At 36.4% G+C, this 20,394-nt stretch overlaps 1 protein-coding gene across 1 annotated transcript; it reads right to left on the bottom strand.

The window, feature by feature from the left end:
• Window positions 1–3,184: 3,184 nt before the first annotated feature.
• LOC576005 (voltage-dependent anion-selective channel protein 2) lies at window positions 3,185–15,921 on the bottom strand. Its single transcript, XM_030979056.1, has 9 exons — window positions 15,791–15,921; window positions 11,452–11,550; window positions 10,894–10,943; window positions 10,145–10,229; window positions 9,241–9,361; window positions 8,127–8,237; window positions 7,670–7,786; window positions 5,996–6,204; window positions 3,185–4,495 (listed from the first exon to the last, which is right to left on the bottom strand). Exons 2-9 carry the CDS (start codon window positions 11,516–11,518, stop codon window positions 4,404–4,406), a joined length of 852 nt encoding a protein of 283 aa, XP_030834916.1. The 5' UTR covers window positions 11,519–11,550; window positions 15,791–15,921; the 3' UTR covers window positions 3,185–4,403.
• Between the last annotated feature and the right edge of the window lie 4,473 nt (window positions 15,922–20,394).

The raw sequence follows: 20,394 nt of genomic DNA, 5'->3' as shown, positions 1-20,394 counted from the left end.
AAATCGAAAAACATTGGTCAATTTCCCCTGAGAATTGTGTTTCACTCATAAAAGTTGTAAATATATTAATGCTGCTCCATACGTTTCAGAATCAGTTTTTGTTAATTTCTGCTATTATCATTCTTATGCCATTTTGATCCAAATAGTGTGTATTTTCCACACTATTGTTTCATGTTATAGGTTAACCATTGTAATTATGCCATTCTTCTATTTTGTTTGCATGCTTTGAAAACCATTAAAATGCTATTTACTCTGAAAAGTAGACATTGATCTGTTTTTTTTATTATAATAAAGATGTTATGTGTTTGATAGTAATGGAGGAGGAAGAAGGAAGTGGATCATCTAGCTAGCAGTGGGTTGATAAACATCTTCATGTTTGCACGAAGAAATCAGAAATGATTAATTTTCTGGCTCTGAGTAGATGAAATCTGAAGATATTAGAGATGGAAAGGAAGAGAGAGAGAGAGTGTGTGAGAGAGAGAGAGAGAGAGAGAGAGAGAGAGAGAGAGAGAGAGAGAGAGTGTGTGTGAGAGAGAGAGAGAGAGAGAGAGAGAGAGAGTGTGTGTGTGAGAGAGAGGGAGAGAGAGAGAGAGTGTGTGAGAGAGAGAGAGAGAGAGAGAGTGTGTGAGAGAGAGAGAGAGAGAGAGTGTGTGAGAGAGAGAGAGAGAGAGAGAGTGTGTGTGAGAGAGAGAGAGAGAGAGAGAGAGAGAGAGAGAGAGAGTGAGAGAGAGGGAGATAGAGAGAGAGAGAGCTTAAAGATGAAGTTGAGTTCTGGTCATGCGATTGCATTGTAAAGAAACGTGGAATCGATCAGAAAAGGTTGATCATCTAGCATTGTGTGTACTGCAAGGTTCTGGAATCATCAAAATGATAAGAAATTTGGCCCAGTCTTTGTAAAGTTACAAGCACTGTACACAGAAAGATGTGTATGGGACTACGCACACGTGCGCGACACATGCGTTTATCTCTCACACATCAATAGATAAACTAATTTACCAAATATATCAATTAGTACTTAGGCGGTTTCCCGGCAAATTTTGTATCATCATGTATTAGTCAAAACATACTCTTTCACATGATTGGTAATAAGAGCTTCCATTTCATTTTTTGAAATTGGGGCGTTTTCAATACTGGTCTTTACCTTTAAGGGAAAATAAAAATTAAGACAAGGGTATACATGTAGGTACAGATAAGGGAAGATGAGGTAAACCAGAAATGTGACAGTCGATGGGACAAGAAGAACATAAAAAATAGATATTGATGAGGACAATGGAGTTTGCCATTTGAAGACAAGAGAGGGAGGCATACATATACCTGAATAACTTCCATTTGTATATATAAATTGTTTGTGTCAACACATCACAATAAATCTCAAAACTAGCTTTCTTAATTTCTTTCTACTTTTTATTTAGATACTTTCTGAACAGAATCTTTATATGTGACATTCTATTCCCCTACATACTCCTATAACCAGCAACATGTACCCCCTCCCCTTCCCAGCTGCTATCAACTCAAGCACTCATGCTTATCATAGTTGGCTTCTGCATTTATCTTGATTATTTCACTTACCTCCGTACTTTCAAGTTTTCAATTACATATATATATATGCATTTTTTGGGGTTTGAATTTAAGTTGTCACTCTTTGTGTAATCAATTACCGGTATATTATATTATTATTTTATATTTGATTTATCAATAAATGCAAAAACATCTGCTTAAAAAAAAAATTCTTGAGGGAGACAACTTTTCTTTTCTTTTTAATTCATTCATATTGTATCGATTCATTTGATGAAGCTGCTTCCCATTTATAAAAATTAGCAAGGAAAAATAATTCAATCTATATTTGAAACTGATAGTTTTCTGCCTTCCTCTGGTTATGGGTTTTTGTACTTTGTATTAAAGCCTGTATGCACTACTCGTATCTACTTGCGCCCTCTATATAGCAAACATTGCCTAAACAGTATCTGTTGGTCCCCCACGCCCCCTTTTTCTAGTTAATTGAGTGCAGTTTGATGAGATAAACTCCCGTCAGGTAGGTCTATTCCCTTCTGGTCAAACTATTGCAGACAGGCCTTAAAAGAAGTCAAACTTTGGAGGGTAAAATTTTTATTCCGAGGGGGAGGAGTTGTGTACTATAATACTAATCTATGATAATAGCTGTTAAATGTACACCATTGAGATTTAAATATTAATCCTTTTAGGCAATGTTTACTTAAATTGCATCACAGCTTGAGATGGCAGGAGTATATCTCATCAAAGGCTTGTCAATCACTCCTTTCCAGAATGCTTCCATTTCCACACAATCCTACACTATCACAACCTCACTGCACCATCACCCACAAATGTTCAACATCTTTATCACCCATTACAACCTCATTGATATAATGAACATTATTTATATTATCACTACGATTGGCAACCACAAACAAATCTTGCAAAGAGGGTTACGAATATAAATTACTCCCTATTAACCACAACCGAAACGTATTCGTGGTGAATACAATTTGCAATCCCTTTATTCTACTGCAAAATATGATTATGTGTTGTCCCTTTGGTCATGAATTACAGGTAAGTACTACTATGCATACCTGCCAACCTTTCAAAGCAAAAATTGGGAATACAGTCATTATCTATACTTTTATACACAGAAGTTTTCAAAAAATGAACTGAATCGAAACAGAGTTTTGAGAAAAAGAGGAATGTAAGATTCAGAACATTAGTGCAAGGGCCAAAAAGTAAGAATTATTCTCTAAATTAGGAATGGTTGTCAGCTAAGCAATGTCATGTACACATACAGGCAAACCTGTCTTAGTGGCCACCTCTCTCTTCCGAGTGTGGCCACATCTTTTGCCTCCCTCGAGTAAGAAATGTGTGTTGCAGACCCTGTATAGAAAGGCCACATGTCTACATGTACACTGGCCAGTTTTTTTTATTTCCCTTGGGTGGCCTCAATAGACAGGTTTGACTGTATAATTAATTGTTTGAAAGTTCACAGCCAAGGAAGAACACATTACACTCAAATGCATAGCTTCTGCCGTTGCGCATGATGGGACTAAAAAAAATAGAGTTTTGCTTTCAAAAGGTTGTGGCCCTCACTTCGGAATCGACATACGCGACAAGGGATTCAACATCCCTCTGCAAAATATTTGATATATGAACAACAAAATTCGAAAGAGAAACATAGTTGGTTGAATTATTCAGAGACTTTATTCCCACGAACAGTCGGTAAGTCAAGTCGGTCATCTCACTAACATCACTTGTACCAGTTTTTCCTGTAAATAAAGCGTTGCATACACACATCACGTTCCAGGGTTAAATGTCGCACATCTCCCACTTTTCTTTAAAGACCTCTAACAGAAGAGGCTGCTTGTTAGAGATACAACCACCATAGCAGCGAGTTCAGCTAGAGCTCTCGTTATGGAAAAAATACATATAGATATGGAGCAGTGCATGGTAACACGTACATATTCCAAGTTTAATTGGTTACTCTTCCTCTTCAAATCCTTCCTGAAATTTGCAATACCCCACTGCCAAGTATGGAGGGATTTTTGAAATGGTGTATGACAAACACAGACCAATCTGAATTCCACAAAATATCACTATATAATACACAAGGAAATTTAGAAAGCTTCAAACTACAAAAGAAAGCCTTTACCAATACTACATACAAATAGATGTCAACACTCACATGTTAACAATAGATATATTTTCTTTTTATCAATTTCTAGAACAGGATTATACCACATAGAGGGGTTAGATCATATAAGATAGAGATTATCATTTATCAATTAGAAAGAGGTTCAGAGTTAGGTTCTTTATTTTTATGGTGGTTTAAAATTCTAATGAAATGACTTGCACCACAGTGCAAATTCATCAAACATTAGAAGTTAAAACATTTTCATTAAGGTATCAAATTACTAGGTATAAACAAATCTTCAGTGCATATAAGCATAATATATATATAGATTTTACTCTATGTTATTCCAATCACACATTTACAATCTCCACGGAGTGTAAGTAAATACACACATCAAGAATGTGGTCATTTTTAGCACATAATTTAGCGTGACCCTTATCACCTTTGAATTCCATGTAAAGAAGTATGTGCGAAAGCCCCGCAGGAGAGTTGGTGAGGAAGTTAGGTTTGAGATATTTCCACTTGGCATTTCAAAGTGGGGGGTTGCCATTTAGGAGAGGGCAAACAATGTTTTTCTCCTTCTTTCTTGTATTGCAAACATACCATTCCCTTCCTTGCCTTTTTGTTACTATATTCATTGCATTGGTGACCTTGCTACTCCCTGCCCATGCAAAGGGGTACCATAGATCATTCTTTTCTTACACTCTTTAGATACAACAATCTGTCTTGTTAAATATTCAACGAAAGTGACGAGGTAGGCCCGACATTACGCCTCAAGGTCCAGTCCCAAGCCTAGTTTGTGTCCGCCTTGGTTCAAGCTCTTTCCATCGATGAGGGTTGAAAGAGTGATCTTCATACCTGTCATCAAGAAAACAGATGAAATAGAGTTAACAAAAGAAGTGTCCTCTACTAGTATTACATCACAATGGCATGCCTTATTTGCCAATTCCGAAATTTAGTATATTCAAGGATCTTGCCTTGAGTATCCATAATTCCAAGTTTCTTTTCAATATTTTGTCACCATTCATCTTCTTATTTTGAGCTGATTTTTTCTGATTTCACTGAAAGGGAGGTTGGATTGCCCTCCAAGTTTTAAGCCCCTCTTAACCCTTTTTCCTGGGACCGGGTGGCTCCTGTATTAAGCCTATAAGAATTCAACAATTCAGTAGTCAACAGGTTAATTGTTTGGAGCCCCCAAAATTTGATGGCAAAATCTGACTTAAATTAACATAATGTGAAAGAGGATGTCATTTATATTTCTGAAAGGATTTTCAAAACAAATATGATTGAAGTTGAATATTGATGAAAGAATACAAAATTTAGGTTTTCGACATACAACAGATAACCCAGGTTATATATATTCTTTCATCAATATTTGTCTTCAAACATTTTTTTTTTTTGCGGGGGGGGGGGGGGGGATCTTTGCTTCTAGAAGTGTGTCTTAAATAACAACCTCTTTCACATTATGATACAATTTAAGTGAAATTTTGCCACCAAATTTTTGGCAAACTTGGGGCTCCCAACACTTTCGAGGGGCTTTAACAATCTTGTAACATTATTTTTTTTAGAACTGTACTTTTACTTCAATGAGAATGAAAGAAAGCATACAGAGTAACTTCACTGATTCTTCTTATAAATGTTGCATAGTTTTTCAGCATTTTTCTGTATTAAAACACACCCTATACCGTGTGAGTAAAAAAAAAGTTTACACCTAGAAATTGCTGATTATTTTAACAAGGGAAACGCTCTCGGCGGTCTCGCCTGCATTACGCAATTCGATATGATGAAAAATTGAAGTTTGGACTCGCACTGTATAATGACAGAAATTTCAAGAAGCATTTTAACTAGTAATCACATAACATGTTGCAATAACTGAATGAACTACTCAAGTCACTGTATATGATACAAGCAAATGTGTCATAGTCATTTGGGAATTGAGTTTCGAGTTTTACAAAACAGGCCCTGAATTTAAATATGAAACGTAAATAATATTTCTGCTTATACAGCGCTTAATTCATCGGCAATGTCAAAGTTTTTAAGCGCTTTACATTATTACACCGGTCATCAAATTCTGGCTTGCCCGCACACAATGTGTGCACTTTCTCCACTCCTTGGGGAGCATTCCAGCAAAAGCTACTAGGCTCAAATTGCCAAGCATACTACATTGGCTTTCGCATCCTACCGGGACCCATTTAATACCTGGGTGGAGAGTGACAAATGTAGATCAATGTCTTGCCAAAGGACATTAGTGCCGTGGCGGTACTCGAACTGCGGACCTTGTAATTGTTAGTCCAGTGACGTATCCACTCCACCACAACATCTCTACGTAATATCCCAATCACCATCGCCATTTCTTACCTGGCCTGAGGGTCTGTGTGTATCCGATTCCAACTTGGCTGGTGTTGCTGACCTTGGCATTCAGGGAGGCTTCAGAGTCTAGCACGTATTTGGCGCCCAGGGCAAAGCGGGTTTGGTTGGTGGTGGAAGCCCAGCCAACGTTGATGGCTGTCTGCAGGCTGTCGTTCACCTTCTGGTAGATGGAGCCACTGAAGTCGGATCCCTCGTTCCTGTGGGTGAGATTAAGGCAAGAGAACATGAAAGCACTGAATTACTCTTATAGGTATTGGGGTAACTTTGCCTCAGATTCTGAAACAAAATCTTGCATTTAGCTCATTGTGCAATGATAATTATAAACTTTTAGGTCAGTAAGGAACCCCATGACTTTAACAAGATGATCGCATGTCTGATTATCAAGATATTTATGATTGAAAATTAAAATTTCAAAATTTGTTTTCCTAATGCTTTTTACAACTCTACAGTCTAAAATGAGTCAGGTAAAACCGGTCACTCAAAAGATTTAAATCTTTTTTGATCATTTTGAAGCTCAATTTTTGTTAGGGATTCAATATTACACCATATCACAGACACTAGGGCTGTGCACAACAGTGTAATGAGGTACCCGAGTACACTCCCAGGCTCACAGGCGAATACTCGAGTATTCGGACGCCATGTTTTTTTATAATTTTTTTTAATTTTTTTAAATTTTTTTTAATTTTTTTGATTTTTTTTTAATTTTTGGATTTTTGGATTTTTTTCCTTTTTTCTTCTTTTTTTGCCACTACCACACCACTCGGCAGTTTCTCAGGTCCCTCGCGCAGCTCGCTGAAAACGCATGCGACTTTACTTTGAGTTGCAGTTGAAGGCGCCGATTTAATAAGAATAATAACAGTAAACAATGCTGTTTTAAAAACCAAAGATGGCAGAATAATCCATTTTCCTCCAAGTCCAAACAGAAATCTGGACATTTGGTCCCAGTTTCTGAAAGGTGAGTTTGACAGTGCTTGAGTTGGGAAACATTTTTACCGACGGTACCATGCCAGCGGATGCTGCTCTCCCTGGCACGGCTAAGCGTGGGCCTGGACATTTTTTTTTTCTGCGGCCGAATATTCGGGTACAAGAAATCGTACCCGAGTAGTTGTCAACCGTGCGGGTACTCGAGCATTCGACTACCCGTCGCAGCCTTAACAGACACTGATAATACGTAGGGCAATGCATCTCAAATTTAACATTGTTAAACGATGCCTTTAACAAGGGTCCAAGGGAAAATATCCATAAGTTATATTTGCACATTTGTCCCAGAACACTTTTGAAATGATTAAGTTCATGTAATGACCGTCATACATAAACACTTTAAAAATAATAACATTAAAAGTGACTGTAATATTGGGTTATCGCGGTTACCGTGCACAGAACTATGCAACTAAAAGAATACAATCCAAGTCCTGAATGCGCTATTCTAATTGGTTGAAAATCACTTGAGCTTAACATTTTATGCAAGAGGCCCCTACAATTTTTTCACATTCATTGATGGTGTACCCCCCCCCCCCCCACCCCCGCTGCACTACAGATCCGAGGAATTTTATTAGAAAAGAAATTCTGATACACAAAAGGTAATATAGTATATGATCACTAAAATATTAAATTCCCAGTATTCTCCTACAATGCATAAAAAAACAAATAAAGTAAGCTTACACAGCTGTGTGAAGTTGGAAATCAGCTGTCTTGTAGCCAAGAGCAAAGTTGCTCTTCTTCAGTTTTGATTCAGCTGTGTCGAAAGAAACCTGGAAACCGGCGAGCCATCCCTCATACCTGTTACAATAAAAAGGACAAAGGATAAAAACGTGAGGAATTTTACATCCATGCAAACCAGATTTTCATAGCTTATCGGGTATTAGACATTTTAAGCAAAACACAAAACTTGAATTTCCAGATGTTCTTTAGTTGTTACTTTGCTTAGTAGAAAATAGCAAGACATTCTCAATTCACTTGAAATGCAGAATTTAACAAATCTTTGTCTTGTCCCAAAAATTTCTTTCTGATAAGTTGTGATTTCATACTTGGATAAGTTGGATACTTAACCTCCAAATTGGTCATGTTCATAAACTGCTATCATCTAAAAACTAAACAGCATTAATGAATGTATATTTACCCTACTACACCGGTACTGTGTACTGTTGGTCCTGCAAAGTCAAAGTCTACGTCTGTGGTGATGTTGATAAAGTCCCTCTTGTATGCGGTCTTGATCTGACCACTCTTCTTACTGCAAAAAAGATAAAACAAAGATAAAACAAATAAATTATTAGAGGATTATTAGGAACTCTATGACACATCTAAAAGGTATTTGACTCTCAATTTGTCAAGGTCTATGGTTCATACCATAGCACAATGAGAGAGAGTTGTGACATGTGCATCTATCCGTAAGTGAGCGGGTCATAAGTTACATCATGTTGCTCCAAACAGTTCCCTCCAACGTACAATCTCTATAAGGGGGAAACTATTTGGAGTTTTATAAAATAATAGACCAATTAGAAGCAACTTCTGGTAAAGTAACTATCTCTCTCAGGTAGCAATGGTATAAACACCTTCCTCAGACATTGACTGGCAAACTGAAATTAGCAACCAGTTTTACAATCACTTCAACATGTTCACATTAATGATTCACTTATACAATCGCTAGTAGATTATTAAGTTATTTACTTCGTCATACTGACTTGCAGTTATAAGGTTAAGTGTGACCATATGACACATGTCACAGATGTTCTCCCTTCTCAACATACATTACTAAATTAAAGATTTCTTATTTAAACCTTTAGAAAATACTAACTAATTGCAGTCTGCACACTTACAGAAATAAAGCGAGACTTTTTAAATTATTGTTTTGGATCAACTAAACTATTCAATATCAGAGCACTCGGCAAGTTTCATTTGTTTTTTTATTCTAACATTACCAGTAACAGATTTTTCCCTTCTACATCTCATACTAATGTGACAGACACTTAATGCTGGGATTTTAGCCTCCCAAATTTTGATCAATTACAGTCACATCTGCAACGGGGGATAATCAGAATGTCTCTCTCTACAAACAAATTGGTAGAAAAAGAATATCTATGTACAGTTGCCATCTTTCCTGTTTCCCCAAGAAGACTTTTGCAGAGATTTGCAGAGATTTATGAAGAATGAATTTCAGTGAAAATGATTAGGTACATGTAACCTTTTGGCATTCCAAAGAAATGGAATATGAAGATTGTAAAGCACACACATACCCGGTCTGTGGTGAGAAACTCGTGTCAAGTGTGAGTTTGACACCCTGTGCAATCTGGTCCTCAATTGTTACTTCTGTTGCTAGAGTATTGTCTGTGTTCCATTTCTCCTTGAATGATAGACCTATCAATCATAATGTACAGACATAATATCACATGAGTACATGTAAATGTATATGATCATGTCACGCCAAAAATTACTCTACAGTAATGTTCAGTGTAAGCCACCCTAACATAAATTTGCTTTGAATAGACATGTGATTAAAAGTTTGACGGAATTTGATAACAAATAGAAGATTTTTTTATCAATTTCTTAATGAAAAACACCAAGGAGAAATGAACTGCTCAATTTTAAGTGTAAGATACTTTGTTTCATAAAAGAACAGATTATAATAGATGTAATCAGAAAGAATTCTTGAATTGCTATTTTTCTTTACAGACGATGTTTATGTCAAACTGTACCTGGAAAAAGTATCAAAGGTCTTCCTACAATAAAACAATTAAAATATTGATAACAAATTGTTTGTACAGAGCACATGTTGTCTGCGGAATTATGTAGGGATCTTCGAAAAGAACAACAACATAACATAAACCTCTGTAACTCTATAATCCTTCACGAGACTTCTCTCAAATGTTCAATTTCTTGTATTTACTAAAAACTTATTAAAATTAGCTTGATTTCAGGGTGGGCTTTTAACGTTTTTCCTTATACTAACTTGAATTTCCTTTGAAAAAATTAATAGTATTATAAAAGTGGTTCGGAAGCCTGTTTCTTTTTGATCTGATTTTGCATTATTTTAACAGGATAGCCTGTCAGCATGTAATTTTCTCTTGTACATTTAGCTTCAATTGCAATGTCACATAAAACAAATCAAAGATTCTCTGACTGAGTGGTGGACATACATACCATACTCTTTCCATGAATACTTGGTTTCAAGGCTGGCGTCAACCTTTCCTGTATCGTTATTTGAGGCTGATGACACGGTGAAGCCCTACAAGGAAAGAAACAAACATATTGTCTTCAATACAAAGTGACTGTTGAATAAGTACATATCAAGCCTATACTAGTCAAAACTTATGTCTTCAGCAGAATCCTTCTAACATTCTGTAAATTAATCCACGTCAGGTGATGACAGACTTATTTGGACAATTGAGATAAAAGTCCTCATATTGCACAATTTGCTACTAGACAACATGAAAAAGAAAGGAAAAGAATCATGGCAAGAATGTACAAACTAACAAACATTAAAATCTGGACAATTTTCTTTTTGTATTTTTTTTTCTTGCTTATGTGTGTTTTTCTGTTTTTTTTCTTCGAGAGCTAATGAGAATTTGAAAAAAACATGTAACGTACATGTACATGGGGCATTATAACAAAATATTCCTGATTAAATGATTGAAATTAACTTCATACAGAGAAGGTCAAATTAAGTTTTCCCATGTATATAGTTTTACATACTATTGATAAAATTTCCAGCCAGTTCTAAATTTATCATATGGATCTAAAAAAGATATCTTAAAGTTCAGAGATTTCCTCTATATGATTCATCAGGCATTCCTATCCTAAGAGCACACACCCAAAAGTGCACGACTGTAGTTAGATCTGAACTAGATGGTTTAATGTGATAACAAATTTATATTAGAATGGAAACTTACCACATTATTGCTCGTTGTTGTCTTAGCATCCAGCTTTACAAATCCAAAGCCTGAAAATAAAGATGAGATTAGTGTCAGCTCACTCAGAAAACTTTCACACATAGCAATTTTGGTTTATCTATATATCTTTTACTTGATTTTATACTGACAAGTTGATGTTTGATTTTTGATTAAATATTTCATCTAAAATCTTAATGACCCCTTTCACAACAATATTATTCATTTATCAAGCAGTGAAACAAGAGGGTGAAGATCTAAACTCATTTATAATGGAGTCATTAATAAATACTCAATGTGTACTGTAACAATATAAAAGGGGAAAAAAGTTGATAAATAAAATGTCAAAATTCTCATATTATAGCAAATTAGCAATTTATATTTTATTTCCATCTACCAGTCTATAGTCGTCAAGTCATAGAGAAGTTACCTGTAAAAATTAAAGTCTGTCGACCTGGGTGGTAATTTTATTTAGAAATCGATGGATATTGTTGAGACATTTTAATAAAAATCATATAGGAAGTTTTCAAGTTGGAGGTGGAAACACAGAAAGAGACTTACCGAATCCCTTGCCAAAGATATCCCTGGCAGCCTTTCCAAGGTCGGAATATGAAGAAGGGACAGCCATATTTGAATTGATGTTGGTGGTGGTTGCTGGAGCTGCAGAATGCAAGAGAGAGAAAAAAAGAAATTGTTACTAATCAAGAGGTACATGACAGTGTACAACTTTTTAACACAACTTCAAGCCAAAAATGGCAGCAAGCTAATAATTCAATATAGTCTCCAGGGCGCGACAAACCCGCTTGCCCGACGTCCCGGGGCAACCAAATTGAGCCGTCGGGCAAGTAAATCAAATTATCACTTGCCCGATTCGGGCAAGTGATACTTTTACAGTAATTTCCTAGTGTCCAAGAACTCTACCATTCACCCGTCAACTTCTTACCCGTCGTCAAAATCCAGAAGCAAAAAAGCGATCGTTCCGATTTCGAAAAAACTTCACAGACAGCTAGCCAGCTCAGCTAGCTCAGCGCGCATGCAACAGTGACACTTCAAGCCATGAATGCCGCTCCGCCTCCACGCACGGCCGGCCGTGAGCTAGCTAGAGACAGCTAGCGCGATCGTACCAGCTGCGAGCTTATTCGCGCTCTCTCTCTCTAGCTCTGCAGGCCGCACCGACAGGCCTTTGCTATTCTCTGATTGCCGATTGGTTGAATCACGCCAAATATGACGTCATTATTCTAGGGAAATGAACACGTGCGAATCGGAATGGAATAAACAACAGGGATTTTCTAGTAAGTACAAAAAGTCAAATGTTTGATATTTATTCATAATGACTGTTAATGATTGTGAACATATTATTTAAAACTCGCTGCTCATATAAATCAGATGAATGTTTTTGTCTCGTTTTCAATTTATTACTGCGTTCTCAAGATCGGACCGAGCGAGTCATTTTGATAATAGTATCGAGACCCCCAGAATATAAGCCGTTGTTGTTTTGTTTTCATGGTTTTAGCGACGTTGTTTAGTCTAGTTTTTCGCATACTTATCCGAGATTTATCGTAAAATATCTTCAATATTATTATTTAGTAAGAATTTACAAATTTTGGCATGATATTTATAGCAGTGAATGATGAAATAAAAATGTCCGTACTTCATTTAAAATAGTTGATTACCCATTATTTACATGACGTTTCTTGATGGAAGAGTTGACCCAAATTACACTGTACATGTATGTGCATTAATTTGCTATCTAAAACACTAACTTATCATTACGAGATAATAAATGCTTTAACCTCGAGTCCTTTTTCGCTTTAAAGTTTTGGGCAAGTGGAAATATTGTTTGGGCAAGTAAATTGAAAACCCACTTGCCCGACAGGGCAAGTGGTGAAAAAAATTCTTGTAGCACCCACTCTCTATCCATTCAAGGTAGAAATACAGCTTAATGGACTGTTGCAAGCATGCATTCGTTCACAAATATAAACTTATCAATAAAAAAAATATATAGTCACAATTGCCTATCTAATATGCGCATTTGGCAAGTGGGAAGTTTAATTATCTTGGTGTAGTATTTGGTGCAGGAGTGAAATTAGAATTTGATTAGGATAGGCAATTGACCACATAACAATCACCAACATAGTATGTGCCGTGAAACTGTCAACCATTTACCATCATTTATGCACCCGACCTACACCATGTACAGTGTACACAATTACAACTCCCCTTCTTTGAATGTCACATGAAGTAGTGCATGTACATGTATCTCTGGGCAGCGTCTCACGAAACCGTCATAAGTACAAGTTCCCCGACATCCCATTGAAACGTGTGTTAAACTTAATACACACATTTCAACTGGATGTCGTTGGACTTGTACTTATGACGGTTTCATGAAACGCTACCCAGGGCGCTAAACCAATGCATTGCATAAAACACAGATGGTTTTACACAGAGTAATACATTGTACATCAATGATATGGCAGCTGTACTCGCCAGTTACCTGACACCTGTGTATAATCAAGGAATTAAAATGATGCTGCTGGTCGTCAACTACATGTATGATGATTGATGACATAATAGGCCATTACGTAATGTAACCAAATTGATTGCACAAAGCTTTGTTAAGTGCCTCGTATGCAATTTGAATTTTGACTATTGAAACTTTTTGTAATGGGTGAAAGAAAAAATGTGTAAAATGGCACAACAAATATTTGTGCGCTGAATTTAATTACATTATGGAAATGGTCTATTACATGAACATCTGTCTCTATAAAACAGCCCTCGAGTAACAGGTGAGCATTTTATGCACATCACAATGAGCAAAATTCATTTTTTACTACCGGTAGTACATGTACATGTAGACTAATAACCTTTGAACATGAGAACAACTTTTCAAAAGATTGTTTAAACCCTGAAGGGCTGCATAAAGTAGTTTTATTGGAAGTACATTTAAGGAGGACTATAAACATGCTTCTTTGTGATGATGGAACTACAACTGACAATTGCGCAATTCAATTTGCATTTGGTTCTGATGGGTCTGTGTATAGCAGAGACCAGTGTAGTAGCACTTGCAGAAAAAGAGGAAAGGTGTTATTTAATGCATTTCCTGTATTCCAGGGAATCGGATTAAAGGTCGAATTTCTGTAAATTATCAGCCAAACAGCGGAAAACCAAGGGGAAATGGTTAACCACATACGACATAGCTATATTTGTAATTTTGTATACGCAAAAATGTATCAGATCAACAATCTCCTACATAAAAGATATATCCTGCAAGCAAGTAGCCAGGATTTTATTTTATGGGCTGCGGTAGTGAGCACGCTAATCACTAACAGATTGCGCATAACGCGCTCCCTAGGGGGGTGGTGCAGGGAGGGGGGAGAAAGCCTTGATGTTTTATTAGATTACTAGAGAAAGAAGGTGATTTGTTGTACAGTTCTCGACTCTTAAGCCTTGTCTAAATTCAGTTTCTATTGAAAGTTCATTAAATTATTAGAAGACGATACGTTGTACCGTTCTCGACTCTCAATCCTTTTTCTTCCTACGTCCTCTTCCTTTCTTCTTTCTCTCTCTTTTTTTTTGTTTTTTGGCTCGATTTTTTTTTGAGGCAGAAACAATGTTTAAAATCGCCGTTTTGACCAAGATATTTTTTTAATTTTGCATGATCGCGCAATGCACGTAAATGTAGACTGCATATGGATGCATGCAATCTCTATGGAAAGGATTCTGGCAATCTGGCACACAAATCAAGGGCGCGATCAGACACCCTACTGTATATAGGGGATCCGGGCTAACTCGGACCAGGGGACAACTCGGCCCAGCTGCAAAAATCTGTCATTTTTTGTCATTTTACCCTAACTCTATCCCTAACTCTAACCCTAAACCTAACCCTAAACCTAAACATGCAAAAAATGACCGTTTTTGCAGCTGGGCAGAGTTGTCCCCTGGTCCTATTTAGCCTGACTCCTATATAGGGTATCTCCAGTCAGGAGTTCAAAATCAAAGTCTGGATATGATTCTCAGTAGGGGTGCTGGTCCAAGAATATTTAAGAAACATCCGCATAACGAGGATATCTTTGTAAACGTGGACAAATCGCGTCCTGAAGAACATGAAGAATAAGGATTGTCTGCATTTTTGTGGAAGTTTTTTTTCTTCGGCGCTCTGCAAGTGTTGGGTTACTGATCTGTGTAACAATATACCCCCGGTTAGCCGTCTACTTATATGAGTTGTCTGTCTTCCCACAGATTTATCGTTTATAACGTGAAAGTCTCTGTGCTGCGTAGACCCTAAGTGACAATTTCATCATGGAACATCATCGCAGAAGCCATTTTTCACATCACCAATGCGTGGATTGGACGATCCTTATTTATTAGAATGCAATTTGTCAGCGTTTACAAGGATATCCTTGTTTATGATTTGGACGATCATTATTCTCGGACCAGCGCGCGGCACCTTTCCTGATTCTCGTTCTGTTCTTCTGAACTAACGTTAGCGCCGACTTTTCTAGACACAAATAATTGGGAATACTCCAATGAACTAATAAAATTAACAATTATGCATTCTACTAATAGATCTGGACAGTTCAAAGCATTTTACAATCAGACTTCATTTGTTCTTCGTTCATCATGCTAAATTAGGATATAACAGAAAAAGAGAGCTCATCAAAATCACAGCGAAACGTGTGTGTACGTGTGTGTACTGTGTGTGCAACAAGGCACTGACAAATTCACATCTAGTTTCGATCATGTTTACGCTTTATTCATTAAAAAGAACAACACTCTGAGCTGAAAAAATTAACAAAAAGAAAACATCAAACAATCAAGATTTACAAACTTAAATCATAGGGTCAACATATTCACCAAAAGATGCATAAAATAGTAAAATAAGTGTGGAGTTCGACCTTACCAATTGAGCAAGACGCCGGTAGAAGTTGCAAGCTAACGTACGCGCAATTGATCTAGTACACGTGCATTTCCTATGGAGATAAATCGCGCACGCTTTAAATGGCCTTCACCCAACGAACGCGCATGAGGTCATCTAGTTTTCTACTACAAAGCAATACTCGCACGTACGTAGAAAAGACTGCGGAGGTTACCGGATATGCTTGCACGGTCAAACTTGCTAGGTATTTAGACGGGTTTCTCGGTTTGGCTCAGGGCACGTTATGTACATGCTTGCTTGACGGAGACTAAGAATTGAAACTTGGCACCAATTAAAACTGTCGACCCCGCCCCCTTCGAATATATCTCAATGAAATTCCAAGCAGGGTAAAGTAGGGACTTAAATTCTTGGCTTCAGTTTACTTTTTAGTAAAATGAGCATGACTTTACGTTCACTGTTTACGTTTACAGTAACTTTATCCGTCTCACATTAGGCCTACTAAATCTGCATCTCTCTCTCTCTCTCTCTCTCTCTCTCTCTTTCTCTCTCTCTCCTTTTCTCTCTCTCTCACCCCTCCCTCTCCTCTAGCTGTTTCTTTTCTTTTCTCTCTTTCGATCACTCTCTTAATTCTACCTCTCTCTGAATTTATCTAGGCTCCAATTATCTTTCACCTTTCATTTCGACTCAACCGTTCTTTCTTCCATTATTTCTTTCTTTCTCTAGCTCTCTTCTTTCCTTTTTGTTTTGTTTATTTGTATCAGAGGCATGGAAAGGATATGGGAGGGTATTGTTAGCTTATAGCTTTAATCACTGTATTTCTAAATTAACAGAATAATTTAGCTAGGTCATTTTCCATTCTATATGTACTTAAACCTCCGTGGAATCAAAACGGAATAGCTCCCTCGGTTCCTCGGGTTCAACTAAAAAAGAATTATGAAAACGGAATGAAAATTATTTCTTTTCCAGGTACAAAGTGGTGGACCAATATGATAAGAATCTTATTTTGGGGGACGAAGATGCAAATACTTTCCGAGAGGAGCAGAAAAATCAGAGAAGTAGACGGGTGAAATTTTTTAAAGGTAATACCAATTTTTTGGACATTTTGAAAATTGGGATGCCCCTGTGGATGTATTATAAGTACTGAAGAAAATAGCCCCTAAAACACTTCTGTTTCCGAGAAAAATTGAATATAAAAATTTACCGGTGCTCCCGGTAAATTTCTGATAAATTTCAAATAGCGCCTATGGCCGTACAATCGTAGCTGCGACCATGAAAATCTCAGAATATGTAGTTGGGATATATAATTTCCAAACGGGAATAGCTACTCGGTCGATTTTAGTCAAGAAACATTGTTTCATAGCTAAATTAATATCTTGACTTTGGAGCTCTACAATATAACGAGTTTATTATCTATAATTTCATAACTTTAGACTCGATTTCAACCGCGACAACGATCAATGTATATTGTAGGAACGCATATGCTTCCAATATGTTAATTTGAACCAAATTCATGACCCCATACCAAAACCTTGTAATACCGTTAATGAAATCGGACAAAAGAAATGGGGAAGTTATGATTTTATACAGTTGTAATCACATTAGTTACGGGCTCTTCGAATTGGCTGAATCGGTCATATCTCTCCGATGAAGCCAACTTGAACCTTTTCCATTTGTTCCTTGACACAAAAATAATTACTGAAATGTCTTTTCTTTTTTGAAATGGATGACTCAGGAGGGTCTAATTTTCTCGTTAGTGGTGGACCTATAATCAGGGCCGTAGCCAGAGTTTGATGGTTTTTTTTTTTTTTTTTTTTTTTTTTTTTTGGGGGGGGGGGGGGGGGGGCACATACATGATGATTGATCGACGTCCTGGGGAGTCTAAAAAAGTTCAACCGATCTTGAACATTTTGGGGGGCATGCCCCCCCCCCCCCCCCGTGGCTACGTGCCTGCCTATAATACTGGTATATGTTATCCATAAAATATTTGAGTAGTGCCCAACGGGAGAAGGCACTTAGGAGAAAAAACACGACAAACGGGAGAGTTATCTGCGACTAGCGCACAATCCACTGACTAAATTGCTAATTTGAAATTCGCATAGACTCACTTATGATCTCATATTTCAAACATTCATAACTTTCTTATTATTGGTCTGATTTATTTCAAACTTTCGCCATCCTGTTTATCTAATTTTTCTGCTTTCACATGATTGAACCTACTCTAAGGATGGATTGACCGTACATAAATAGTTTTTTGGTCAAGTTTTTTGGGGGCCACTGGTCCTCTCAACATCTCTTCTTTATCATCTGATCAAAGTATTTTTAAATCATAGAGGATCATGGATTGTGTATTCTTGACATTAACAGCAAAAGAAGAAGGCCATCTGATTTTGTGGTACAATTTTACTCAAAATATTATGGGAAAGGCAAAAAAGGGGAGGGGCTTATTTCGGACTCCCCCCCCCCCGCTTATTTGCCGCTAAATATTTTCTCACAACTTGGGCAAAACAAAAAATGCTCCTTTCCTCTGAAACTCGTCTAGTACCCACCTATGTGCACATAATTATGTTCATAATTTATGGGAGCGAGCGAGCACAAATGACACCTTCAATATCATGTTAAAAATATTTGATGTAATCAACACTAGATAAGATATGAAATGTAATATATGCGGGCACTCCACCACCAAATATATATGAAATGAGGATCTTCAGGCATCTTGTTGCCCCGAAACTCTCATGTTTCTAAATGTTTAGAGCGAGTGAAGCGATCATGGCAAAAATGCAATTTCAATGTAAAAGATTTATATAAAATAATTCAGGCAAATCGCTGTCAATAGAATGATATTTAGGCACCTCGTTGCTAAAATATGCATGCACTCAAGCACTTCGCTGCCTGAAATCATCCGTTTCTAAATAATGCAAGCGAACAAAGAAGATATACACTTTTCTTCTTATAACGCTGCTCCCTATATATAACGGTTTCTAATATTTGGTGTTTCACAAAATCATTGAGATGTCTTGCAGCACCCCGGATGAAAAACGCTGCCTAATACAGTCACAACGTTCTAGAAAACAAAACAAATTGTAGATCAATATATTTAAGTAGAAGAAATAACCTTTTATTATAAAAGTATGTCAAAAATATATAATATATATTTACCTCTACCATAAAGAAGCATACATGGTACATCAAGATACATGTTCAGCCCTTACAGTTATATTCTGCCTTGTTACATTAAAATAAATGTTTCCCCATACCAACATATTGGTTTCTACTTTCTGATCCACGAATGACCTTGTAAAACAAGAATGCATTTAATAGATGAATATGTAATAGGTGATTATCAAGTATGTCCTATGATGACCAGAATTTTATAAAAGAATTGTTGTTCACTTGATGTCTATGTATTGTATGCCTACCAGCACACTGTATTGCAGGAGTAATAATAAACCAGTTTAGTCAGTGCAATGTATTTAATTTAATTTATGAATACCTTTTGAGTTTTGAACAAAAGTAGCTTTTTAAAACCTTAAAGAAATTATAGGAACAACTAAAATATGTAAAGTGGGTTCTATACACAACATGTGTCATTGGTAGGAAGAACCATTATTATATTTATTTATTCATTTGATTTGTTAGATATCTGGAACTTCATGCCCTGTAGATTACATTTTGGCAATTCACACATCATAATTTATTTTGGCTTCCACACTACAGTGAGGATTTTCAATTTTATAAACTTTGCATGAGCGCTTCATCATAAAAGAATTAGTGGCACATGATCAGTTGCAATACATCTTGGTATACAGCAAAATAATGACTGGGTTAATTTAAGAAGTATAAACAAGGGCATCAAATGAAGACATAGTGTTTCTCATTCTTTAGATCTGAAAATATATGAAAATACCATGGAACTGTTCAAGAATTCAGACAGGAAAAATAAAAAGAAGACGTTTCTCACCATTGAGAATAAAAAGCACAGGTAAAAAGATTTCAGCAGAGAAAAGGAAGATAAAGATATCACTCAAAGGTTAAAAACACACAAATAAATATAAACAGTCTGCATAAAGATTGTAGGAAACTTTGAGTTGCTTTCATATTTTGACACGATTTAACAGAAGCAAAATAATTTCATACTTTAGATAAAAACATAATATTAGCATTACACACAAGAAACATAAAAAGTCTGAAGTCATAGAAAACTGTGAGTTGATAGCATATTTTGACAAAATCTAACAGAAGCAAACAAATTCTACACTGTTGATAAAAAACGTAATATTACACACTGATAAACAAAAGTATTTTGCATAATGTTAAAATAAATACACTTCATACATTAATGATTGTTTAAAAAGCACTATTACACTGTCCACACAGCACATCTAAGCCAACAACTGTCAGCTGATACATGGATATATATAAATACATAAAACATAGAAAAGAATATTTGCTAAAATCTTTGAAAAGACATTGACCATCCATTATGCATCCATACATTTTGTAATGAAATCTCACTTAACTCCTAAATTCAAGTTGGAACTTGTTTTTATGCATAATAAATGTAATGTTTCGAGTAAAGAATAAAAGTTGCATGATTGAAAGAAATGATTGTTCAATAGACAATTCTA

Source organism: Strongylocentrotus purpuratus, unplaced genomic scaffold (assembly GCF_000002235.5).
Source record: "Strongylocentrotus purpuratus isolate Spur 01 unplaced genomic scaffold, Spur_5.0 spur5_scaffold_10, whole genome shotgun sequence".
In the NCBI taxonomy this organism is placed as follows: Eukaryota; Metazoa; Echinodermata; class Echinoidea; order Camarodonta; family Strongylocentrotidae; genus Strongylocentrotus; species Strongylocentrotus purpuratus.
This window is presented reverse-complemented; position numbering and strand designations above follow the sequence as displayed.

What these genes read in the sequence shown, in the direction of transcription:
- LOC576005 (XM_030979056.1), bottom strand. Translation starts at nt 11,518, where the DNA reads ATGGCTGTCCCTTCTTCATATTCCGACCTTGGAAAGGCTGCCAGGGAT. An exon ending in AGTTTCTCACCACAGACCGG is followed by an intron (nt 8,238 to 9,240) that starts GTATGTGTGTGC and finishes TCTTTTTTGCAG; the next exon opens with TAAGAAGAGTGGTCAGATCA. An exon ending in TTCCAACTTCACACAGCTGT is followed by an intron (nt 6,205 to 7,669) that starts GTAAGCTTACTT and finishes TCTCACCCACAG; the next exon opens with GAACGAGGGATCCGACTTCA.